Source organism: Natrix helvetica, assembly GCF_964273705.1.
Source record: "Natrix helvetica genome assembly, chromosome: 5".
In the NCBI taxonomy this organism is placed as follows: Eukaryota; Metazoa; Chordata; class Lepidosauria; order Squamata; family Natricidae; genus Natrix; species Natrix helvetica.
Window position 1 is genome coordinate 7,849,606 of NC_138551.1, and position 26,546 is coordinate 7,876,151.

General features: G+C 43.9%; 1 protein-coding gene across 2 annotated transcripts in view; it reads left to right on the top strand.

Annotated features, from left to right (window-relative positions):
- The first annotated feature begins 626 nt into the window (after positions 1–626).
- The window catches only part of FAM131A (family with sequence similarity 131 member A), an 87,887-nt gene continuing 61,967 nt past the window's right edge, over positions 627–26,546 (top strand). For both annotated transcript variants that reach the window (XR_014175444.1, XM_081953638.1), the window contains exon 1: positions 627–894. Coding sequence is in view for 1 of the 2 variants with exons in the window: in XM_081953638.1 (XP_081809764.1) it covers positions 793–894 (102 nt within the window). In the remaining variant the exon portion in view is untranslated. The remainder of the gene's footprint in view (positions 895–26,546) is intronic.

The following is a 26,546-nucleotide window of genomic DNA, read 5'->3' on the forward strand; positions in this document are numbered from 1 at the left end:
ATTAAGCTGAAGAATGAATCTGGGAGTGGCAGAGCAGAAGATATGCAGGCAGGAGGGAGGATCAAAGCCCTTTCAAAGCCACTTTCAGGAGCCGTGGGAGCCCAATTTGAGGCTTGGTTAAGCTGATCCAACTGCTGAGATCCATCGCGGACACAAAATAAGATTCTCTCAATTCCCACAGTCCGTTTGCAGGGCCGGTGGCGCTGTCCAAGGTGCTGAAGGCAACCCGGCATGTGCGCTCGCCGCTGTCCAAAGTGCTGAAAGCGAACAGCGCGTCAACCAACCCGTCAACACTCTCTCTCTCTCTCTCTCTCTCTCTCTCTCTCTCTCTCTCTCTCTCTCTCTCTCTCTCTCTCTCTCTCTCTCTCTCTCTCTCTCTCTCTCTCTCTCTCTCTCTCTCTCTCTCTCTCTCTCTCTCTCTCTCTCTCTCTCTCATCCCCCCCCCCCCGCCCGCCACTCGCGCTAGCAGCAGTGACGTGGGCGAACGTGCAGGCGGCTCAGCCCCAAAGTCCCCGAGACGCCAGCTTGTCGAGGGGGGCAGAAACCGAAGTGGGGAGGAGACAAGCGAGCCAGCGCGCTTCCTGGAGGCTGGCGGTTGTGTGTGTGTATGTGTGTGTTTATGAAAGTGCGCGCCCTCGCGCGCGCCCGCGCGCCCCCGTGTTTTCTCAACCTACCTCTCTGGCATTCGCGGCAAATCAGCAGCTCAAACCACCACCACCACCCGCAGGAAAAAAAAGAGGGCTCGTCTTGTCATCCAACCGGCTCCCCGGTTTGCCTACCAGTTGCCGGCCCATGAGGTATTGTGGCAATGTTTGCGGTCTGGAGCAACGGTTTACCTCCATCCTAAATTGCCCCCGTCGATTATGGGCTGTATTGGCTCCAAAAACCCCATCGGTAAGACTGTCTTCATTGTTTGTGGAAAGTGGGGGTGGGGTGGTGGGGTGGGGAGGAAGGCGGCTGCGTTTCCCCGTGGACCGGGACCAAGGCACCCTATGGACTAGGGAAGAGGCTGGGTGCTCCCCTCTGGAGAATAGGGGTGGGTGGGAGATGGTAGCAAGGAATCTGAACGATCTAAGGGGATCTCTCTCTCTCTCTCTCTCTCTCTCTCTCTCTCTCTCTCTCTCTCTCTCTCTCTCTCTCTCTGTGTGTGTGTGTGTGTGTGTGTGGGCGGGATGCGCTCAGCCGAGTCCAGCTAGGTTGCCTGCTTCCTGCCTGGATCCTGCCTCTCGTGTGGGTCTCGCAGCTCTTGGACAGTGACAATTGCCCTGTTGGCTTTGGCGGGACTGCGTGGCCCCCGCAGCTCTCCAGCCAGTTCGTAGGTTGTTTTCTCCTTCCTTCGCTTCCTCCCTCTCCGCCCTCCCGCCTCACCCGGCGTCGCCAGCTACGGCCGAAGCCCGGCGCAATTAGCATGCTAGGGCAGACTCGCGGTTGCCAAGGAACGGTTCTCCTTAGCAGACCTTCAGTCTCTCCCATCCCCCACGTCTCCCCAATATCAGTTGCCATCCCAGGAGCAGAAAAAAGAAAAAGGAAGGGCGTGGGGGGCGGGGGGCGGAAAACCCCAGCCGATTAACAAGATCGGCAAACTGGGCTTTCTACTCCGGGGTGCACAAAGGAAGGAAGGCTTTGAACCGTACTTCCGAGCTGAGTTGAGGTCCTCCTAGCTTAGAGTGGTCATTGTGTAGGTAACCAAGAGAGAATTGGGTGCAGAAGCAACCGGTTCTTCTCCCAACCCAGCGGGGCAAGTGAAAATAAAGGCATGCAAAAAGAAAGGTTGGCTTTGCAAGATGTGTGTGTATGTTATGAGTAAACCTCTGAGAAAGGGTCCCCTCTAACTCTGGCACCGTTTGACGAAGGGAGTAGCTGTTCTATGCCAGTTGGAAGTATTATATTCAATTCCTTATTGGCACGTGGATTAGACAGCAGCCTCCTTCTCTGGCTGCTCTGAAACTGAGAATAACTGGTTCTTTTCTCTCAGGAGTTACCTCTGAGTTACTCAGAGTAACTCTACACTGTTGACGTGTGTAGAATGAGCACAGTAGAGTCCTAAGAAACAGTTGCAGAAAGTTTCCCTGGAAGGTGAGGAAGGAAACCTGTAACGTAGATATAATTGCATAGGGTATCTATGAGTGTTTACTTACACTTTAATACCCCATTCTTCAAATGCATTAAGCCTTCTTAGCACAGATGCCCAACATGCAGATTGGACAGTCCTTAAGAAATGAATAATGTCACAAAACAACAATAATAAGAAAAAATCAGCCTAAGACCGAGAAATCTTCATCTGACATAGAAAGGAAGGAAGGAAGGAAGGAAGGAAGGAAGGGGAAAGGAGAGGGGAGGGGAGGGAGGGAAGGAAGGAAGGAAAGAAGGAAGGAAGGAAAGAAGGAAGGAAGGAAGGAAGGAAGGAAGGGGAAAGGAGAGGGGAGGGAAGGAAGGAAGGAAAGAAGGAAGGAAGAAAGAAAGAAAGGAAGGAAGGAAAGAAGAAAGGAAGAAAGGAAGGAAGGGGAAAGGAGAGGGGAGGGAAGGAAAGAAGGAAGGAAGGAAGAAAGAAGATATTGACTTGCTCTGCAAATTTCTTATTAGTGTTGGAATTCCAAAACTGAGGGGGTGGGCAGCAAAGAAAACTTAAAGAATTTGGTTGTGAGAATGGATTCTCATTTACGAACGGCAAGCCAGAGAGCGTGCAAGGTTTTAACAGAGAGGCAGGTTCCGTGTAAAAGAGAAAGACGGTGATCTTAGTAGTAATAGTTTAATTGAACTCAATAACAATCATATCAATGCTCCCTCTCCTGCCCTCCCTTAACATTTCTCATTTGAGAGGGAAAAAACCCTTCCCGCTGAGATTTTCGCCTCTGTTAGATTCATTTGTGCGCATGCTCTTGGCAGCGTGATCTAAGGCAGGGGTCTCCAACCTTGGCAACTTTAAGCCTGGCGGACTTCAGCTCCAGCTGGGGAATTCTGGGAGCTGAAGCCCGCCAGGCTTAAAGTTGCCAAGGTTGGAGACCCCTGTTCTAAAGCATGATCCAAATCCAGAGGAATTTTCCTTTCGGGAGGTTCGGTGGTTGATCCAGGAAAAAACAGGGATTGTTTTCGTATCTTGTTTATTGGCCACCGATGGCGACATTCCCACGATCAGTTTAGTTGGGTGGCTTCAACACCTGCAGATGGCATCCACAAACCGTGCCAAGCTTCCCTGCTTATTTTTTTTTTAAAAATACACTTTATTCATAAACCCTTTTTTTCGAAAACAGTGCATTGTCAGGGTATAGCATTTACAAACAAGGAAGAAACCCCCCCCCCACAAAAGAGAAGTACCGTATTAAATATTAACATACGAACTAATACCAATAATGATGATACAGTAGCAATAGTCATAATATAACCAAAAGTCTTTAGCTAAGTTTCTTCTTACATTAGCATATTTACATTTTGATTGATTATGGTAGTTATAATTATATACATCTCTATTTTCAGTGCTAACCTTTAGAATCTTACTTTCTCTCATTCCCACCTCTTGCCTCTAGCCGTTCGTAGAATTCATTCCAAAGCATATAATATTCGGTGTCTCCTTCATCCTTAATTTTGAAGGTTAATCTAACCATTTTGGCACAGTCTAAAATTTTTCGAATCACAGCCTCCTCTGGTGAGGTGTTCACATTTCCCCAATATTTAGCATATATGATCCTTGCCTGCTTATTTTGATACGCAAGCATACACACATCCTTCTTCCAAGCCCACCAGCCTTACAGTGCAAGGTAAATTTTAACCAGGAGAAGGATGGGTATTAGTGTCTTCTGCCAACTTAAACTGTTCAATGGGTGCATCCATAAAATGAGTTTAATTCGGTATCAGGAGATGCGTCTGCAGCATGTCTGCTAAATTCTAGGGGGGGAAAAAACCCAACTCTGGATCCATTGTGATAACTCAGGTTAAACACCGACCATCTGTGCTGCATAGTTATCTGTCTTTGTGGGCTAAAATACCCCCTTTGTGGTCTTTTTGCAGTAGGTATCGGAAACGGTCACTCAGTGGCTAAGATGCTGAGCTTGTCGATCAGAAAGGTCAGCAGTTCGGCGGTTCGAATCCCTAGTGCCGCATAACGGAATGAGCTCCTGTGACTTGTCACAGCTTCTGCCAACCTAGCAGTTCGAAAGCACGTTAAAAAAATGCGAGTAGAAAAATAGGGACCACCTTTGGTGGGAAGGTAAACAGCGTTCTGTGTGCCTTTGGCATTGAGTCATGCTGGCCACATGACCACAGAGATGTCTTCGGACAGCGCTGGCTCTTGGGCTTTGAAACGGAGATGAGAACCGCCTCCTAGAGTTGGGAACGACTAGCACATATGTGCGAGGGGAACCTTTACCTTTACCTATTGGCATGTTTGTCTGTCTGTCAAGAGGTTCTCTTGCACTCAGAAAGTTCCTTCTGTTTGGCATCCCCATTCTTATCTACGTTCTCCTCTCCCTAATGCTATTTCTTCAGAATATCCTCTCACTCAGTGAGTTTCCCCAAACCGGTGCGTTCTCCCCTTCAAACCAAGTTGGGAGAGTGAGAAGAGAACAAAGAGCAATTCTCTTCCTATGAAAATGAAATCAAATTAACAGAAATCACAAGTACAAGGCACACGAGTGGCAACTGAGATTTCAGAAATTTCAGAGTTGGAAGGGGACCTCAGAGGTCTTCTAATCCAACCCCTTGCCCAAGCAGGAGACCCTGTTACTTAATGCCAGACAAGTGACTGTCCAGTCTCTTCTTAAAAAACCCCAGTGATTGAGCACCCACAACTTCTGAAGGCAATTTCTGTTCCACTGGTTAATTGTCCTCACTATTAGGCATTTTCTCCTTAGTTTTTAGGTTGCTTCTCTTCTTGATTAGTTTCCATCCATTTTTTGTTTCTTGCCTTGCCTTCTGGTGCTTTAGAAAATAAGTCGACCCCCTCTTCTTTGTGTCAGCCCCTCAAATGTTGGGGCATTTTACTTGTATTTTTTACGTGCTTTCGAACTGCTAGGTTGGCAGAAGCTGGGACAAGTAAAGGGAGCTCACTCCATTATGCGGAGCTAGGGATTCGAACTGCTGAACTGCCGACCTTTGTGATCGACAAGCATAGCGTCTTAGCCACTGAGCCACTGTGTCCCTTTCAATGATTCATAGAGGAGATGACTATCAATAGCTAGTAGTCAAGATAGTTACTTATGGTATCAGAGAACAATTAATATTAGAACAATGAATCAGTGGAACAGCTTGCCTCCAGAAGTTGTGAATGCCCCAACACTGGAAGTCTTTAAGAAGATGTTGGAGAGCCATTTGTCTGAAACGGTATAGGGTTTCCTGCCTAGGCAGGGGGTTGGACTAGAAGACCTCCAAGGTCCCTTCCAACTCTGCTATTGTATTGTATTGTATAGAGATCATATCAGAGATGGCGTGCCTCTAAACAGTGGTTCCTACGATCCTGTCCATAAAAATCTAGCATGTCTTTGGAGTCATCAGATGTTCAGCTTGGTCAGTTCATGGCTGTTACTTTTTGATACTCGGGAGAAAAGATTCCTAACTTTGAGATCCTTGGTGGTCTCAGAGCTTGGTTGTGTTTTATTACCAAACTAGGTAACATCACCAGCACTGATTGTGTTACCTAGTATGGTAATGAAAGGTCTGCAAGAAAACGATAAAGCTCAGAGAGCATCAAAGACCCCACAATTCAGTTCCGAGCTACAAACATTCTCGTCTGTCAATTCCCAACTTGTTTCCTACTTACATCATGAGTATCTTGGTGGTCAATCTTAGAAGGGATAGGAAAAAAAACCCTCAAATGCTAGTCAGGAAATCTTTCTCTCCATCCCGCCCATTTTTCTCATTCTTCTTTGGTGAGTTGATGGATACCATAACAACTTTTTATGCACCACGAACATGTTGAGATAAGTGATGTGTAACCATTGTAAATACATTAAGGTAAAGGTTCCCCTCGGACATATGTGCTAATCGTTCCCGACTCTAGGGGGCGGTGCTCATTTCCATTTCAAAGCCAAACAAGCCAGCGCTGTCAGAAGACGTCTCCGTGGTCATGTGGCCGGCACGACTAAATGCCGAAGGCGGACAGAACGCTGTTACCTTCCCACCAAAGGTGGTTCCTAGTTTTCTACTTGCATTTTTATGTGCTTTCGAACTGCTAGGTTGGCAGTAGGTGGGACAAGTCACGGGAGCTCACTCCATTATGCGGCGCTAGGGATTCGGACCGCCAAACTGCCGACCTTTTTGATCGACAAGCTCGACGTCTCAGCCACTGAGCCACCACATCCCACTTGTAAATACATTAGCAGTTGCCAAGTGCCTAAATTTTGATCCCATGATTGTGGGGATGCTGCAATAGGTAGTAACTGTAAGGACTGGCTGTAAATCACATTTTTCAGTGCCGTCGTAGCGTCAAGCGGTTGTGAAACAAGTGGTCATAGATCAAGGACTACCTGTATGAGACCTGTATAGCTACATCACTTTATTGGGTGGTAATGAATGTACTCTTGTCAATATTCTCCCTTCTGCATACAAACTTATTCTAGATGGGAAAGGATGGGACTGCAAACAGGCAAAGGTTTCTGGGAATTGTAGTCCCTGGCCCTAGTGGAGGATGTCCAGTTGGTAAAAACAGAACAGAGGCAATGCACTGGAACTGAGTTATTTATCTGTATGGATAAATACCAGGTTTATGCAAAGATTCTTTGGGGTCTTCCTTCTTTTATAATATTCTGTGATTTGGTTTAAAATACTTATGCCAAGCAATGGAGTAACGGAAAGAGCAAGACGTATTCAACCCGTGGCTATGATGAACTACTCCTATTATTATTTTTCTTTCTTTCAACTTTTACAAGCGTTACAGTTAACATTTCTGGAAAGACATGACTAGTTATTACTTTTGAATATATATGAACGGAAGAGGCATCCCTATACCAAGAGAGTTAGGTGGCAATTCGCTTCGTACGTACAGTTCTTTAAAGAAACCTATTAGACGGGAAAAATACGGTGAAGGCAACAAAACCACTTCTATATACTAAACTACATAAAGAGGAAATAACAAAGAAACAGAAAACAAACAAACAAAAACCTAGAAAGAATTTGCCTTTAAAAAAAAAAAATCCCGGATAGGTCCCTTCCAACTCGATTAATCTGTTAAAAATGTGTTAAAAGTTTTAAGAAAAACTCCTCCAGATCTTGGTTGAAGTGATGACCAAGAAATATGGATTCTGGCAATTGAAAAAAAATTAATTCACTCTTATCAACCTTGGAAACTCCAGGTAATCCTTTACTTAAGTTAAGCAACGTTGCTAAGAAAGATAGTTGTTAAGTGAGTTTTGCCCCATTTCACGATCTTTCTTGACGCAGTTGTTAAGTGAATCACAGCAGTTAAGTTAGTAACACGGTTGTTAAATGAATCAGGCTTCCCCGTTGACTTTGTTCGTCAGAAGGTCGCAAAGGGGGATCACATGACCCCAGGACCCTGCAACCGTCATAAATACGAGTCAGTTGCTAAGTGTCTGAATATTGAACATGTGATCGTGGCAAAGCTGCAATCATCGTGTGAAAAACATTCATAACAGTCAATTTTTTCAGTGCCGTTGTAACTTTGAATGAGCTGTTGTAAGTTGAGGACTACCTATATTCTTTCTCTCTTCCCATCCTCAAGAGCCTGTGGAACTCCTTGCCAAAGGAAACAAGCTTAACTTTCACAATTACTTTCTGCCAAAAGACAAAGAACGTTTTATTTCATCAGTCTTTTAATTTTCAAACTGACTTTTGTGACGAGATGGTGCGTTTTGTTTGTTCCTTGATTTTTGTTGTTGTTAATGAGTTTTAACCGCTTCTAATTCATTGGGTTGTATGTTTGAATGAGTGAAAATAAAATATACAGATATGTTCCAGACTTTTTAAAAAAAATGTTTTAAAATAGATTTGGAATTTTGTTGTCTCGCCTTAAGCAGAAAAATATTTGATATTCAAATGACCTGAAGCCGTTTGATTGAGTCGCTTATCCCGAATGTCTTTTGTATCTCAATGAACATATTTTATATATTAAGCTTCCTAATATGGCTTGTCATCATTTAGATCAGATAAAGGTAATGATGGTGACAGCTTTGGGGGAGGAGATAAACGATATTCATTTAATATCTTATCCCGATTATGGAATTAATCCATTGGCACAATGCCCTGACAGAGTCATAGGGCAAGTTGAATTCGCACAACACATTAAACCCCCCCCCCCAAATCTACCCTGTTTCCCCGAAAATAAGACCTCCTCGGATAATAAGCCCAATTGGCCTTTTGAGCGCATGCGCTAAAATAAGCCCTCTCCCCAAAAATAAGCCCTCCCCGAAAATATTGCAACACAGCAGCAGCCATGAGGTGACCATGCTCGCCGCCTCCTGCACCTCAAAAATAATAAGACCTCCCTGAAAATAAGGCCAAGCGCTTATTTCAAGGGTCAAAAGAAAATAAGACTTGCTTTTGGAGAAACACGGTAACCAAACTTTAGTGGGAATGCAGTCACTAGGTCCATAACAGTCCTGGTTAAGCATGTGTATGAGTACATCACACAGAATGCATGTTAATCAATATACACCAGAGGCACATTTTCAAGCAGCGACTTTTTAGTCTGAAATCCTCACACTATGTTGGTTTAATCAGAAAAATGCACACTGGCTGAAATCCCGCCCCCCGTGCTTACTTCCTAGGAAAAACATTTCACATTACAACCGAAAATCGGCAGATCTATTGCGGGCTTAATTGGCGGGTCGGCATAACGGAATCTAGCAGATTTTAGTTCGTATTAAATGCAGGATTGGGCCATAAGCCCAGACTCTGAGGCTGTAATAAGGATTAAATGTCTTCAGCAGGATTTATTCGGTTAAGACTCTTGCCAAAGATGCATTTTCTGTATCTGAGCATGCTTGTTCTTGAGCGGGACAAAGAATTTGAAAAAAAAAAAACCTTGCTGGAGAGTTGATTGATCATTAAAAAAAATATTCAAAGGGGCCTTAGCATTTCCATGGTCTTTAAAAACATTTTTTAAATGGAATCCGCGCTGTCTCGTTTCTTTTTAATCGGAAATTAAAAAGCAGGGGAAAATATGCTCGTTGTGTGCCAGCAGGAAACGGTTTCCCTACTTCGGTGCCGGAAATAAATACTGGCAGAGCAAAGGGAGGCTTTCTGCCAACAGGCATGAGAGCTAGAAACTTGCTCAAACGCTTAGCCAGGCAACTGGCTTCCTTTCTCAAAGTGCTTGGAAAGAAACACGGTGTCGGTAGGCTTTCCGCGGGTCTTTTTAGGACAGAAATCTCGAGGCAGATGGGCAGGTGGTGAGAAGCCGGTTACGCTCCCCACATAGCCAGGTGGAGCTGGAGAAGATCCTGCAGCTCAGATTTCCTGGCTCAGAAGTTTTTGGCGTTTTGTAATGTGTGCATTAAGGGCTCAGTGGCCTAAGATGCTGAGCTTGTTGATCAGAAAGGTCGGCAGTTCGGCGGTTCAAATCCCTAGCGCCGCGTAATGGAGCGAGCTCCTGTTACTTGTCCCAGCTTCTGCAAACCTAGCAGTTCGAAAGCATGTAAAAATGCAAGTAGAAAACTAGGAACCACCTTTGGTGGGAAGGTAACAGTGTTCCATGTGCCTTTGGCATTGAGTCATGCCGGCCACATGACCACGGAGACGTCTTCGGACAGCGCTGGCTCTTCAGCTTTGAAACATGTGAGGGGAACCTTTGCCTAATGTGTGCATTAGGGGTAACACAATAGCAGTTTTCCAATATTTGAGGGGTTGCCACAAACAAGAGGGAGTCAAATTATTCTCCAAAGCACCTGAGGGCAGGACAAGAAGCAATGGGTGGAAACTAATCAAAGAGAGAAGCAACCTAGAACTAAGGAGAAAATTTCCTGACAGTGAGAAAAAAAAATTAACCAGTGCAACGGCTTGTCTCCTTAAGATGTGGGTGCTGCATTGTTGAAAGTTTTCAAGAAGATTATGGAGAGCCGTTTGTCTGGAATAATTTAGGGTCTCCTACCTGAGCAGAGGGTTGGACTAGAAGACTTCCAAGGTCCCTTCCAATTCTGTTGTCCCATAGGTGCTTTTTTCAAGAGGCAACTGGACTTCCTGGTTTTCTTTTGAAGACGTTTCACTTCTCATCTCAGAAGCTTCTTCAGTGCTGACTGGATGGTGGGAAAATGGAAGGATTTCTACTCCTTGCAGACAACTGGTCATTTGCATCCTTTTAGAGGGTTGTTGAGGCCTCTTGGAGATTTATCTGTGCCCTCAGGGTCTCCAGACTTTTAGGCATACAATTTGGGATTTACACCCTTACAATGGTGTGGGAGTAAGGAATGGCTTTCCAGAGGAAAAATAGCAGACTACAGGAACCATTTGTACCACTCCGGTGACCCTGAGGACAAAGATAAATCTCCAAGTGGCCTCAATGGCTCTCCAAAAGGATGCAAATGACCAGCTGTCTGCAAAGAATATCAATCCTTCCATTCTCCACCATCCAGTCAGAGTTGAAGAAGCATCTTAGATAAGAAGTGAAACGTCTTCAAAGGAAAACCAGAGAGTCCAGTTGCCTCTTGAAAAAAATATCACCTTTGGGACTACCCTGACTTGGATGATTGAGAATCTCCATAGACACTTCCAATTTCATTATTCTACTGGATATTCTGTATTGTGGATATATGTATTTCTTGTTTTCAAATGAACTTTATTCTCACCCACCCCATGCATCATTTTAATTTTGGAAAAAAAACAGCGGGAAAATAATTGCTGACAGCTATCCTCTGCTGAAGCCTCGATGAACAGGTATATTCCAACTACATAATACAATACAATACAATACAATACAATAGCAGAGTTGGAAGGGACCTTGGAGGTCTTCTAGTCCAACCCCCTGCCTAGGCAGGAAACCCTATACCGTTTCAGACAAATGGCTATCCAACATCTTCTTAAAGACTTCCAGTGCTCTATAATCGTTCATTGCAACACATTAATAATTGTAGGACAATTTCTAAAGTGGGCGTGGCTGTGGTGGGAATGACACCTCCTAGATCAGAGGCAACTTTAGGGCCTGTGGTCCTCAACTCCCACAATTCCTGAACTAGCATGGCTTGCTCAAGAATTCTGGGAGTTGAACACAAGCCTTAAAGTTGCCCCAGTTGTCTACCCCTGTCCTATATTCTATCGTGCTTCTCAGTTGGATTCAGGTCACGCTTCATGTTTTGCTTGGTGGAATGGCTGCTCTGAACGGTGAACCAACGTTAGCGATGTACGAAGCCAACATTTGATCCTGAGTCCAGTTCACAATTCCATCCAGCCCAGTCCCATCTGGTCAGTTAAAAAAAACCAACCCATCAAAGCTTGGATGGAGTTTTGGAGCAGATCCATTCCACGGGCAAGTTCTTCTCCTTTAGCCCGATAGTTGGACAGCCAAAGGAGGCCCTCAGGAGAGCTGGCAAAGTTGTTGGCTCCTTGAGATCAGCAACATGTGAGGTATTAATACCACTCAAGTACCAGCCCTAGTAAGACCACACCTAGAGTACTGCATCCAGTTTTCGTCACCACACTATAAAAAGAGAGGTTGAGACTCTAGAAAGAGTGCAGAGAAGAGCAACCAAGATGATTAGGGGAAGAGCAACCAAGATGATTAGGGGACTGGAGGCTAAAACATACGATAATGGTTGCAGGAACTGGACATGGCTAGTCTAGTGAAGAGAAGGACCAGGGGAGACATGATAGCAGCGTTCCAATATTTGAGGGGCTGCCACAGAGAGGAGGGAGTCAAGCTATTTTCCAAAACACCTGAATGCCAGACAAGGAATAATGGATGGAAACTGACCAAGGAGAGATTCAACCTAGAAATAAGGAGGAATTTTCTGAAAGGTAAGAGCAATCAACCAATGGAACAGAAGTTACCTTCGGAGGTTGTGGGAGCTTCGTCACTGGAAGAGACTGGACAGCCATCTGTCAGGAATGATGTAGGGTCTCCAGCTTGAGTGAGGGGTTGGACTAGATGACCTACAAGGCCCCTCCTCATTGAAGATGTGTGCATCAATTTGGGGAGGGGGGACTTCTATTTTTAACCTCTTGGGGTTGGCTTTCTCTGAGGCCGACGTGCCACGAGCCCCCAGCGGATGGGTTTCTTTTTCGGCATCTGACCGGTTGCTGACAATCGGGACAAGAGACGGCTTTGCCTTCCGGCACACTCTGCCCGAACGCATTAGCTTTGCCTGCTCATCTTCTCTAAGATGTCCTCTTGTCTCCATGAACTTTGAAGTCGCTGGGCTAGTAAAAAGCTTTATTTTGGGTCGGCTCCCTTTTTAATGTCTTTTTTTTTGTGTGCTTCGCTTGTTCTCAGTCCCGCACAATTGAAAGCTTTCAATATTGTCCTGCTGTCATCCAAAATAAATCCCTCCGAATGGAAGCGCTTGTTGTGGGATGGAATTCGCAAGAGCAATTGCTTTGTCAGTTGGGCAGCCCCCCCCCAAGCTTTACACAGGGGCTTCTGCACCTTCAATTAAAACCTTCCTGCCCCGTTACATGCTTCCCTGCCTGCTTTCACATAATATGCTTAATGAGATCGGGTCAATACGGAGTAGCTTCATTGGTATAATTGGCTAAGCGAGGCTGGCTGCTGTGGTTACCGATATCCAGTGTATTGTGCAAAAATCCCAGAAAAAAAGGAAAAATCCAATAATCGGTTAAGAATGTTGCACGATTACAATCTACGGATTATGTCTAGTGTTGAAGTTGCAAATAGCTTCCTATTTATGCATTCAATAATCTCCCTTGATCATCACAGTTTCTTTCTTTCGTTCTTCCCTCTTTCCCTCCCTCCTTTCTTTCTTTCTTTCTTTCTTTCTTTCTTTCTTTCTTTTTTCTTTCATCTTCCCTCCTTCCCTCCCCCCTCCCTGCCTGCCCTCCCTCCTTTCTTTCTCTTTCTTTCTTTCTTTCTTTCATTCTTCCTTCCTTCCTTCCCTCCCCTCCTCTCTGCCTGCCCTCCCTCCCTGCCGCCCTACTTTCCTTTTTCTTTCTTTCACCTTCTCTCCTCCCCTCCCTGCCTGCCGTCCCTCCCTCCTTTCTGTCTTTTTTCTTTCATCTTCCATTCTCCCCTCCCTCCCTCCCTCCTTTCTTTCTTTCTTTCTTTCTTTCTTTCTTTCTTTCTTTCTATCTTTCTTTCTTCCTTCCTTCCTTCCTTCCTTCCTTTCATCTTCCCTCCTTCCCTCCCTGCCGGCCTGCCCACCTGCCCTCTCGCCCTCCCTTCTTTCTTTCTTTCTTTCTTTCTTTCTTTCTTTCTTTCTTTCTTTCTTTTTCTTTCTTTCTTTCTTTCTTTCTTTCTTTCTTTCTTTCTTTCTTTCATCTACCCTCCTTTACTCCCTCCCTGCCTGTCCTCCCTCCCTCTCTTCTTTCTTTTCTTTCTTTCTTTCTTTCTTTCTTTCTTTCTTTCCTTCCTTCCTTCCTTTCTTTCTTTCTTTCTTTCTTTCTTTCTATTTGGTTGTGTTGGGAATATTTTTTTTTTTACTGTACTTCTTTGGAAAAAAAATAAGAGAGAACAACGGAATTATTTTCTCCTCTAAAACAGAAATGCAGCCTTGAGGCAATTCAAGGAAGTTATTCCTTCGCCACCAAAGGCCCAGCCGTGATCGATAAGAAGTAAACAGAAAAATCCCAATTAAGTGTCAAAAGGATGTTTTGACGAATGTAAACCCACCCTGGACTAATTGCTCCAGAATGAGCATTCCCATGGAGCACTGGCCACGCAAATCTGAAGAGCAACAAGAACCATAGAAATGTCTCCTTCCATTTAGCAGCGATCTGGATTCTTGGAGGCCAGATTGGTAGCTAGAGGGAGGCAATTTCTAGGTACAGGCCATGGTGGTTTGTTTATCCATGTGGCTGCATTAGAGATGCCTGCTCTCTGGCTGAGTGAACATTTGGTTCCTTCATGGAGGTTAAATTGATGGGAAGCAAGCAGGAACAGCAGTGACGTAGCCTGATCCTAGAGCAGGGCAGAGGTGGGATTCAGCAGGTTCTGACCGGTTCTGGAGAACCGGTAGCGGAAATTTTGAGTAGTTCGGAGAACCGACAAATACCACCTCTGGCTGGCCCCGCCCCCAACCTATTCCCTGCCTCCCGAGTCCCAGCAGATCAGCTGGGTCTTCTTTTGTTGCGCTGCACAGAAGAATGGAGCATTTGCAGGATCCTTCCCCTGGAGTGGGGAGGGAATGGGGATTTTGCAATATCCTTTCCCTGGAGTGGAGAGGGGATGGAGATTTTGCAGTATCCTTCCCCTGGAGTGGGGAGGGAATGGGGATTTTGCAGTATCCTTCTTCTGGAGTGGGGAAGGAATGGGGATTTTGCAGTATCCTTCCCCTGCCACGCCCACCAAGCAAGGCCACGCCACGCCCACAGAACCAGTAGTAAAAAAATGTGAATCTTACCACTGGAGCAGGGGTGTCAAACTCAAGGCCCACGGGCTGGATCCAGCCCACAATGTGGTCAGATCCAGCTCACAATGTGTTTGGATCTGTCCCCTGGGCCACCCTTGAAAATATAAGGGGTCTACCCAAGTCGCTTCATCCTGGTCTACCCAATGCAAAGAGGAAACATGCCAGCAGTTTGGGGAGCGGCATCAAGCTGGCCACACCCACCCTGTTGGCCACACCCACCCAGTCAGCCACACCCACCCAGCCCCCCCCGAGAATGAAATTGAGTTGGACACCCCTGTTCTAGAGTAACTCCAATCCCCCTGGAGTCATGGCATGCTCTAGAAATTCCAGAGCAAGCCTGTCTCAGCAAGCTCTTGTACAACGCAGAGGGAGATACTGTTTTTAGGCCATCCCTAAAAACCGAAACCAGAATAATGTCTTCTTTTAGCCATATAGGTAGTCCTCGATTTATGGCCACAACTGAGCCCCAAATGTCTTTCTTTTTTTCTTTCCAATCAAATTTTTATTTTTTATATCCTTTGTACGTATCAATGCATGAATGGTGTGGTAACTGGGCAACATACATTTCAGTACACATAAACGTAGTTTTATTATTCCTAAATATTGCATTTCATTTCCATGGTTTCATATTATTTATACATGTCTTTTGATTATCACCCTTCCTTTCTGAACTATCTTTCTGTCCTTTTCTATATTTTAACGTATTAATATATAATTATTATTCCCCCCCCACACACACTATTTTCTATTCCTATTTTAACTCCCGCTCCCGTTTCATATCACTATAATAGTCAAAGACGTGTTTTCCACCTATTTTGTTGTTTAGATTTCCATAGTTAAATCTAAGTTCCATCCTTCATTCTTCCACGTTTCAATATCTCCTTACACGGTTTTAGTATCAGTCATGATCATTTAGACACCCAAATTTCTGTTGCTAACCAAGATAGCGGTTGAGTGAATTTGGTCCCTTTTTACGACTTTTCTTACTACAAGTGCTTAAGTCCATCCCTGCAAGTTGTGACGTTAGTAACACGGTTGTTGAGTGAATCTAGTTTTCCCATCGGCTTGGCTTTCCCAAAATCGCTGGGAAAAAGTACCTCCATCCTGTGGCTTCATCCTGCGTCAGTTTGCTGCTCCTTGCCACTTCTAAAGAACAGCGCAAAGGAAATCAAATGCCATTCTGTAGACAACCTGCTAAGGTTTCCATTTCCCCATGAGTGTGTGTGTGTGTGCGTTTGTTTCAAAATGCCTTTCATCTTTTTGTTCATGTGTGTGCATTTGTGTGTGTGTGTGTGTGTGTTAAAACACTTCTTTCCCATCTTTTAAGAATCTACAATAAGTAGATTGCAGAGAGCAGCTGTGCAGCGGTGGCGGAAATTGGCTGGGCCATTGGTGACTTCCGCTGGGGCGGTGCATGTCGTGACGCTCCCTCCTCCCTCCCCTGCTTAAATAGAGAATTCCCGGTTTCCTTGGGGTTTGGGATGCTTGGCAGACGGGCCTTGTTCTTATTGGAATGTCTACGAGTTAAAACCAGAAAGGAAAACTATGGTACGGATTCACAAACTCTAGCAAACTGAAGCATTGCTATAACCCTTCTCATCTTTCCTATCACCTTCTCTTAGTGGTATCTTATGATTTATCACTTTGTTCTTTGGATCTTATGATCGATGATTGCATCTTATGATTTATCACTTTGTTGTTTGTATGCACACTCAGAGCTTATGCATCAGAGAAGTGAAGAGAAGATAGAATAGATTACAGAATAGAATGCTATTCTATTCTCTTCTATTCTCTAATCTATTCTATTTTCTCTTCTCCTATTCTATTTTATTCTATTCTGTTCTGTTCTATTTTCTATTCTATTTTCTCTTCTCTTCTCTTCTCTTCTCTTCTCTTCTCTTCTCTTCTCTTCTCTTCTCCTCTTCTCTTCTCCTATTCTATTCTATTCCTATTCTATTCTATTCTATTCTGTTCTATTCTCTAATCTATTCTATTCTGTTCTATTCTCTAATCTATTCTATTCTATAAGGTGACCAACCGTCCTCCTTTAGGGAGGACAGTCCTTCTTTTGTAAGTTCTGTCCTCCCTCGAAAAGTGTCCTCCTACATGTCCTCCTTTTTGATATTTGAAGGCTAATCTGTTGCGCGTTATGTGACGTATTTTATTAAACAGTTTTTAATGGTGTTTTTTTTACTTCATCACAAGTATATTGAACAGATATTGAATCTTGTGTTGAATTTTTATCTAAAGAAATGCTAGACATTAAAATAGACAACAATTGTCTCTTTGAAGAAATTAGAAGACTGAATGTATATTTAAATTCTGAAAAATTAATACAATGGGAAAATCAACATGTTGAAATTGATAAAAGATGGGTGGATATTTTCAGCCATTTCAAAAATGAACATATTCCATGTGAACATTTATTTATACTTGTTCAATTTACGTTGTGCTGCCCTGGAACTAATGCAGCAGTTGAAAGAGTTTTTTTTCAATTGCCAATGATTTTTCGACAAGTGAGAAATCGAGATTGAATGTTGATACTCTAGCTGCAACACTTGCCGTAAAATTCAATATGAAGGATATTTCTTGTTCAGATATTTCCAATATATTGTTAGAAGATGATACATTGACAAAAATATTAATTCAATGGAAAAGTACTCATTTAAATAATAATTAACAGGCATGTAAGCATAATTACAATATAAAATGTTGCAAATGTTTTTATTATGCATATATCATATTTTAGTGTATTATTGTTGCAATGAATAAAATATTTCTTTTATTTACGATATATTTTTTCCAATTTATTTGTCCTCCTTTTCATTGTAAAAAAGTTGGTCACCTTATATTCTATTTTCTCTTCTCCTTCTCTTTCTCTTTCTACTCTACTCTACTTCTCTAATCTATTCTATTTTCTCTTCTCTTTTCTTCTATTCTATTCTCTAGTCTATTCTTTCTCTTCTCTCCTCTTCTCTCCTCTCCTTTCCTCCTCTTCTCTTCTCATATCCTATCTTATCCTATCCTATCCTATCCTATCCTATCCATTAGCTCACCAAACCTTCATGAGGTTTCAGAAACCCCCACACGTTTATTATGTCAAAATAATTGAATAAATACTACTTTAATTTTCTGGCTTTGGTTTGGCATCTCCTCCTAAAGTGAGGACCGTTATGAAAATGTCAAATGTTTCTGGCCAGTTTCCCCCTCAGCCTGACCGGAGACCATGAATAGCAGAATAATGGAATTGGAAGGGACCTTGGAGGTCTTTTAGTCCAACCCCTTGCTCAAGCAGGAGACCCTATGCCCATGGTGGCAAACCTATGCCATGCATGCCAGAAGGGGCAGGCAAAACCATCTCTCTGGGCACGCCAGCCATTGCTCATTGCTCTTCCGGGTTCCGGTGCACCGGCCAGCTGGTCTTCGTGCACATGGAAGTGCCAGAAACTGGAAGAGCAGCTGCCCGGTGTGCATGCACATGCCGTGAAGATGATTTTCCGGTACGCACATGCGCGCCGGCCACTTGGTCTTCCGGTGTTTTCTGTCATGCACGCGCAAAGACCAGTTGGCCAGCGGACTAGCTGGCATGCACACTGGGCAGCTGCTCTCCTGGTTTCTAGTACACACATGTGCACCGGCTAGCTGGTCTTCGCACATGCATGCATGCCAGAAACTGGAAGTTCATCTTCCTGGCACATGCATGCGCACCAGGCAGCTGCTCTTCCGGTTTCCGGCACATGCGGTGCTGAATCATTTAATCCTGGAAGTGATAGTGTCCCTTCCTGTATATCTGCCCATACCTTGCCCATCTTTCTCTTCTGTGAGTATCCTCTTGGTGTTGCCTTCATCCAGTGGTGGGATTCAAATACCATATTTTTCAGAGTATAAGACGCACTGGAGTATAAGATGCCCCAAGATTTTGAAGAGTCAAATTAAAAAAAAAAGTTGTTGCACTCTGCAAACCTCCCAAAAACATTTTGACGTTTTCCGTCCAAAAAAGGCCATGCATAGCCTTTAGGGGGCTTATAGAGTGCTCCTGGGGGCTGGGGGGGGGGGGCAAAAATGAGCAAAAAATAGTCCATTTTCTTTTCATTTTTGCCCTCCCCAGCCCCCAGGAGCACTCTGGAAACCTCCTAAAGGCTGTGCATGGCCATTTTTGCAAAGGGGGCAGGGTTTCAGGAGGTCAAAAATGCTGTTTTCAGTGTATAATACACACCCAGATTTTCACCCTCTTTTTTGAGGGGAAAATGTGTTTTTATACTCCAAAAAATATGGCGATTTGTCAACCGTTTCTCTGCCCTATTGACCAGATGAGTAGGCGGGACTCAGTGGTCATGTGACCATGTGGGCGTGGCCAACTCAACGTCACTCAGGTCGATGGTGGCTTCGCTTTTGCTGTTGCAATGTCATAAGGGTTAAACCGGAGAGGCAGTTTCTGTAAGCAGGGCAATAAAAATGAGGCTAGAAACAACAGCAGAATGTTTCCTTCCTGCCTTCCTTACAGGATTAGCCCTGTAAAGTGGAAAAAAAACAAAAGGAGATTTTTTCAAACAACTGATTCTCTGAACTGCTTAGAAAGTTAACAACTGGTTCTCCCGAATAGGTGCGAACCGGCTGAATCCCACCACTGGGATTTATCTCATCCCAACCCATGTAGGAAAGTCATTCTTGACTTTTCTTGTGTTAAAAGAATCTTTCGCCTCCGTGTTCTGACACTGTCTAAGGGGCATCCTGAAAGCATACAAGATGGAATATTGGTCCCCACCTCAAATGCCTTGAAGGGAAGTGCAGTGATGGAGACAATCAAGGCAATACAGGTAGTCCTCGACTTATGACCACATTTGACCCCAACATTTATGTTGCTAAAAGAGAGAGTTTTTAAGTGAGGTTTTACCAGGTTTCGTAAATGCAGCTGCTGGACCTTTCTGACACCTGCAATTGTTGAATTACCAGTAAGATTTTCCTCCAAGGAGCTGTGCATTAGAAACTTACAACCATACAGATTGTCCTCGACGTACGACCACAATGGAGCCTAATTGCTAAATGAGACATGAGTTAAGTGACTTTTGCCCCATTTTACGATCTTTCTTGCTTCCGTTACTAAGTGAATCACTGTCGTTTTAAGATTAGTAACCTGGTTGCTGAGTGAATCTGCCTTCTCTCTATAGACTTCGCTTGTCAGAAGGTCGCAAAAGAGAATGGGACATGACCCCGGGGCAGTGCAACCGTCATAAATATGAAGCAGTTTCCAAGCACCTAAATTTTGATCTTGCAACGGTCGTAAGTGTGAAAAACGGTCGTAGGTCCCTTTTTTCAGTGCTGTTGTAACTTTGAACAGTCACTAAATGAACTGTTGTAAGTTGAGGACTATATATATAGGGATCGTAGCTCATTTCATGCCGGTGTAGGTTTTGACCCGCTGAAGGATGGATGAAAAACACTTCAAGGGGAAAAAAAGCTCTTTTGTACTGATGGAGAACAATCAATCTAAATCAATCAATTCAGCCTCCAGGACATTGTGAGTGGTTGATTGTGGTTGCATGCACACATTGTGCTAAAACAGGTTTCATCTGCAGGTTTTACAAGAAGCAGGCTAGGAGCGGTCAGAGTTGTTATCCTGGTCAAATTGTGGTTAGTATTCATTGGAACGCATCCTTGTTATTAATCTTAGAACGTTTTTATTTTTAAAAAAATAATGTTATCTATGCAGTTTTGGGAATTAGAGTTGTGCTGTTAGATACCTAGGGGATATCTGGTGCTAGAATTTATTACGCTTTTGTGAGTTATTTGGAGTAAGTGTTACAGCTGTAAAGAGCTCATTGATGTTTATTTCTGTTGTGTGTTTTCAGCGACATCTGCTCAAAAGGCAAAAAAACAACAACAACAACCCACAATGAAAGCCACAAGCAAGTTCTTCGCCTTGCACTAAAAAAAAAAGTGGAGCATTGATGGTGTGGCTCAGTGGTGGGTTTGAATTTTTTTTAGAACCTCTTCTGTAGGTGTGGCCTGTTTTGTGGGAGTGGTTTGCCAGCCATGTGACTGAGTGGGAGTGGCTTGGCAGTCATGTCACTGGGTGGGTGTGGCCAACTTGTAAAATGTGGTGAAATTCACATAACAACGCTCTTGCTTAGCAACCAAAATGTTGGCTCAGAAACTCTGGCATTTGAAGCACCCAAGTCTTAAAGCTGTCAAGTTACAAGACCCTTGCACCCCTAACCCTTTAGAAGCCCCCCCCAGGGGTGTTCAAACTTGGCAGCTTTAAGATTGTGGACTTCAACTCCCAGAATTCCTCCTCCAGTCATGTTGGCTCAGGAACTCTGGCATTGAAGTGTGTAAGTCTTAAAGCTGTCAAGTTACAAGACCCTTGCACCCCTAACCCTTTAGAAAAAAAACCCCAAGGGTGTTCAAACTTGACAGCTTTAAGACTTGTGGACTTCAACTCCTAGAATTCCTCCTCCAGTCATGTTGGCTCAGGAACTCTGGCATTTGAAGCATGCAAGTCTTAAAGCTGTCAAGTTACAAGACCCTTCCACCCCTAACCCTTTAGAAAAAAAACCCCAGGGGTGTTCACAGCTTTAAGACTTGTGGACTTCAACTCCCAGAATTCCTCCTCCAGTCATGTTGGCTCAGGAACTCTGGCATTTGAAGCATGCAAGTCTTAAAGCTGTCAAGTTACAAGACCCTTGCACCACTAACCCTTTAGAAAGAAAAACCCAAGAGTGTTCAAACTTGACAGCTTTAAGACTTGTGGGCTTCAACTCCCAGAATTCTCGCTCTTCATCTTGATGATGTGCGGACGGGCGGGGGGAGGGAGCTGGAACCGGTTCTAAACGGCACTGTAGATTTGTGGAACCTCTTCTATAGAAGAGGTTAGAAGTGGCAGGAACCCACCCCTGATGTGACTGCAGCTGACATCTTGACTTTTTTGACCACACTTGAGGAGAGAACAGAATAGAATAACAGAGGAGGAAGGGACTTTCCATCCCTGTTATTCTAGAGGTGGTACAATAGGGTGAACTCAGGGGTGGCATTACTACTGGTTTGGTGCCCGAAAAAAATATGTGGGTGCGCTATTGCTTTGCTCACGCGCATGCCAGATGCGCGCTCTGCATTCGTGCGCATTTACACTTAAAAAGGTCTGCGCATGGGCACACCATTTAAAAAGGGGGAAAATTACATTTTTAAAAAAATGAAGATTGTTCTGCGTATGTAACAGAACAGAAAATAAAGATGATGGCGCCCAGGATAGAACCGGTAGGGCTGAGTTACTACCTATTCAGCTGAACCGGTCCAAATAGGTAGGAATTCACCTCTGGCTGAACTTAATTCTGCTCAATATGAATTTTACCGCTTTATAAAAAGCAGCAAATTATAAGGTTTTGGTTGGCTGCATTACGTTGATATTTGATTTCTAATTTCTGATTGAACTCTCGTGGGGCTGGACAGGCACAGCCAAAGGGCCAGGGAAATGCCGAAGTCTATTCTAGGTTTGCACTAACACAGGGGTGTCAAACTCAAGGCCAGATTTGGCCACGAGGTACTTAGATCTGGCTCTTGGGGCCGCTCTGGAAACAACGGACTGGCCCGCGGTGCTTCTGCCAGAGAAAGCTCCGTTTTCAACTGCTACGGCCTCCTGCAACCCTCTGCCAGTGAAAATGGAGCGCGGGAGACCGTTTTCATTGGCAGAGCGTCAGGCCAATACAGGTGGCCCCAACAGGAGTGATGACAAGCTGGCCATGCCCACCCTAGCCAGGCCCACCACAGCTCCCTGAGGTCAAACACAACCCTGATGTGGCCCTCAATGAAATCGAGTTTGACACCCCTGCTCTAATGTGAAGAATGAACTGTAAAAGGAATTTAGGGATGACCTTTTTTTGGGGGGGGAGCCTTGCGTAATTTTCTTCACAAGTTCCCGCTTTAATAATACTTTCACGCCTTTTTTCCAAAGTCACATTTTCAATTCTTTGGGGGAACTTTTAATGCTTTTCCCTCCCTCCCTCCCTCCCTCCCTCTCTCTCTCTCTCTCCCTCTTCCCGTCTGTCTGTCTGTCTTCCTTCCTTCTTCCTTCCTCCTTCTCTCTTTCTCTCTCCCACACCCCCTGTCTCTCTTTCTTCCTCCCTCCCTCTCCCTCTCTCCCTCCCTCTCTTTCTCTCCCTCCCTCTCCTTCCTTCTTCCTCCCTCCTTTCCTCCCTCTCTCTCTTTCTCTCTCCCTCACTCTTTCTCTCTCTTTCTCCCTCTCCCTCCCTCCCTCCCTCTCTTTCTCTCCCTCCCACCTCTCTTTCAACTTGAGTAATACTTCATTATGAAATATTGAGGGAGGCACCGGTCTCCGAATTGGCTGAATGATATGGGTCAGTTAAATAACACGGTTTCCTCTTCCTTTTTCCTTTATGCCAGCCAGTTGGCATTCATAGGGAAAGCGTCCCTTCGCCCTCCCTCCCTCGTAGGGATACTGCCAGCTCAAGAGACAAAGCCAGCTAACTCCTACATTGCTTCTGAATAGGTCTTGGAAAGAGAGAACCCACGCCAGAAAAAAGCTTTTGATGATTATTTAAAATTTAGAACAACCTGCAACCTACATAACTGTGGGCCGAAAAATGGTGGGGCTGGGCATTCCCTTTCGGGCATTTTGGACACATTTTATTACTTGTAAGAGGTTGGGTGAATTAAACAGTTTGCCTACTTAGGAATCCAGGATTCTGTTCCATTTTGTTCTGTTCTGTTCTGTTCTATTCTATTATTTGTTCCTTGTTCCATTCTATTCCATTCTATTCCATTCTATTCCATTCTATTCTTCGTGACGAAACTATGTGATCAGGCAATGCAGGAGAAATCTGGTTCACTCCGGCTCAATCCATTGGCTCAGTGGTGGTTGGTGATTGAAACACATAAGGGAATATCGCTCCCACCACCTTGAGTCCAGAAGCAGTTCCTTTGGTGGAAGGCATAGACATTTTGGTTAGGTACCGACATTTAGTACTTTAAGGAGCCCCAGACCACTCCTGATTGAAGGAGTGGAACATCTGCCAGTTTGAACTGAGGTAACGGAATGTGAGGCAACTAGCATTTGGAACAGAGTTATTTTCAGGTGGGAAGGGGGAGTAGAACTCCTTAGCATCAGAGCATGTTAATTACGATATAAGAAATACTAATGATCTGATGGTCATTTCGAAAAATCTAGAAGCCAAAAGGAACATACGTGCCAAATTTCAGGTTTGTAGGCTTTACGGTTCTGGAGATTTCATGATGAGTGAGTGGCATTTGTCTTTTATATAAATGGATTAAAATAAGTCACTGACTTAGAAGTATCCCACTTCCCCAATTATTAAGAAGAGGGGAGGAGAAGGCTTGCCCTCACTAAACCCAGGTTTTTTAAGACTCCTAAAATTAGAATATCAAATTCTATTTTAGCCACAGCATTGTCATGAACTATTGCAAATTACCATTCTTACTCATTTAATATTTTATTTGGAAAATTAAAATCCACTTCTCGTCTCAATTTAATGCAGATTTCATGATGATTTGGCGAACAGCGTTATGCATCATACACACAATTTTTGTGGCACAAAAAGCCCAAAAATATTTGAGAGGGATAAGGGAGTGCTTTAAAAAAAATCGTTTTCCCCATAATTTTTCTTTCTGTTAAAAAAATAAAAATAAAACTCGTTTTGTCCCGGTTTTGACATTTCTGGAAATATTACAAAGTATTTTAACGTATCCATAAATGAGAAAGTGAGGTTACTGAATCTTGTGGACTCCAGAGTTGAATAATGGAATAACAGAGTTGGAAGGGACCTTGGAGGTCTTCTAGTCTAACCCTCTGCTCAAACAGGAGACTCTATACCATTTCAGACAATTGTTTTTCAATCTCTTCTTAAAAACCTCCAGTGTTAGAGCACCCACATCTCCTGGAGGCAAGTCGTTCCACTGATTAATTGGTCTAACTTTCAGGAAAATTCTTCTTAATTCTAGGTTGATTCTCTCCTTGATTAGTTTCCATCCATTGCTTCTTGTTCTGCCTTCCGGTGCTTTGGAGAATAGGTTGACCCCCTCTTCTCTGTGGCAGCCCCCCAAATATTGTTAGACTGCTATAACATCCCCCTCTAGTCCTTTTCACTGCACTAGACAATTCATGATAGGTTTTAGCCTCCAGTCCCCTAACCAGTGGTGGGTTTCAATTTTTTTTAGAATCTCTTCTGTAGGTGTGGCCTGCTTTGTGGGAGTGGCTTGCCAGCCATGTGACCGGGTGGGAGTGGCTTGCCAGCCATGTGACTGGGTGGGCGTGGCCAACTTGCAAAATGTGGTGAAACTCACTTAACAATGCTCTTGCTTAGCAACCAAAATGTTGGCTAAGGAACTCTGGCATTGAAGTGTGCAAGTCTTAAAGCTGTCAAGTTACAAGACCCTTGCACCCCTAACCCTTTAAGAAAAAAACTCCAGGGGTGTTCAAACTTGATAGCTTTAAGACTTGTGGACTTCAACTCCCAGAATTCCTCCTCTCGCTCTTCATCTTGATGATGTGCGGACGGGCGGGGGGAGGGAGCTGGAACCGGTTCTAAACGGCACTGTAGATTTGTGGAACCTCTTCTATAGAAGAGGTTAGAACTGGTAGGAGCCCACCCCTGCCCCTAACCATCTTTGTTGCTCTTCTTTGCACTCATTTTAGAGTCTCAACATTTTTTTTTATATCATGGCAACCAAAACTGAATGCAGTATTCCAAGTGTGGCCTTACCAAGGCCTTATAAAGTGGTATTAACCCTTCAAGTGATCTTGATTCTATCCCTCTGTTGATACAGCCTAGAACTGTGTTAGCTTTTTGGGCAACTGCAGCACACAGCTGGCTCATATTTGAGTGATTGTCCACTAGGACTTTTCTCACTATTGAATTTTATTTTTTCAAAGCATACTTCAATTCGAATTTGAATTTCAAATGTATGCAGGATGACATCTATAGTCTATCACTTATATTTCAAATAATGTAATTGATATAATTTGGAACAGGCAGCTCCCAGACTGGCTTTGCATTATACACACACACACGCACACACAGATATGTGTGTGTGTGTGTGTATGTTAGAGCATAACTCTGGAACACCTTGAGCAATTTCAACCAAACTTGGTACACAGATGACTTTCTCTCTGGAAACAAATACTATGGGGGGTAAAACACCCCTAACATTCCTCGGGGCGTGTGTGTGTGTGTGTGTCCCCGTGTGTGTTCCAGCATTACTCTGGAAGGCCTGGGCTGCCAAAATGAAAAGGACTGAATTATATCTGTAGCGTCAAGTCACAGTACTTTTGACAGTGATAGTGTGTATTTTGGATTCACATTCTGTTAAGATACAGCTTGTTGTGCCTTAAAATGACTTCTACTGGCTTCACAGTACTCCACAAGGGGACTCTCTCTAATACAAGATTGGGATAAATACATACTTCTCCTCTTGTCTTCCTCTTGTCTTCTCTTCTGTTATTCTATTCTACTCTATTCTAATTTGTTTTTCTATTCCTATTCTATTCTATTTTCTATTCTGTTCTTCTGTTCTATTTCTTGTCTTCTCCTCTCTTCTCCTCATCTCATCTCTTCTTCTCCTTTTCTCTTCTCTTTCTCTTCTCTTTTGTTATTCTATTCTATTCCATTCCATTCCACTCTATTCCATTCTATTCTATTCATTCCATTCCATTCCATTCTGTCATATTGACATGGCTGAGTTTGGCTCGGTCACATTATCTTCAGGGACAGACCTTCCAAGCTGACTTTCGTCCGAGTCACTCATCCAGAATTGGAGGACAATTGTTACTGGTTTGACTCTGGATCTCCTACTCGTGTATAAGTAAAGAGCACAGAAATATACCCTTCCTTGTTATAAGAACTTCTTTGCTATGCCTTGACAGCAGAAGAGCAAAGAGCTCTGCTATTTTCTGCAGAAAAAGCTTCTGGCACCTCCTGGGTACAACGGTAGCAGTAACATTCTAGAAAATTAATGGCTCATCTGTTCGGAACGCAACGTCCCTTCCTTGCACGGAAGGCAGATTCCCTGCTGCTGGATGCAGAAGGAGAGGCTGGCTCACTTCAGATTTCC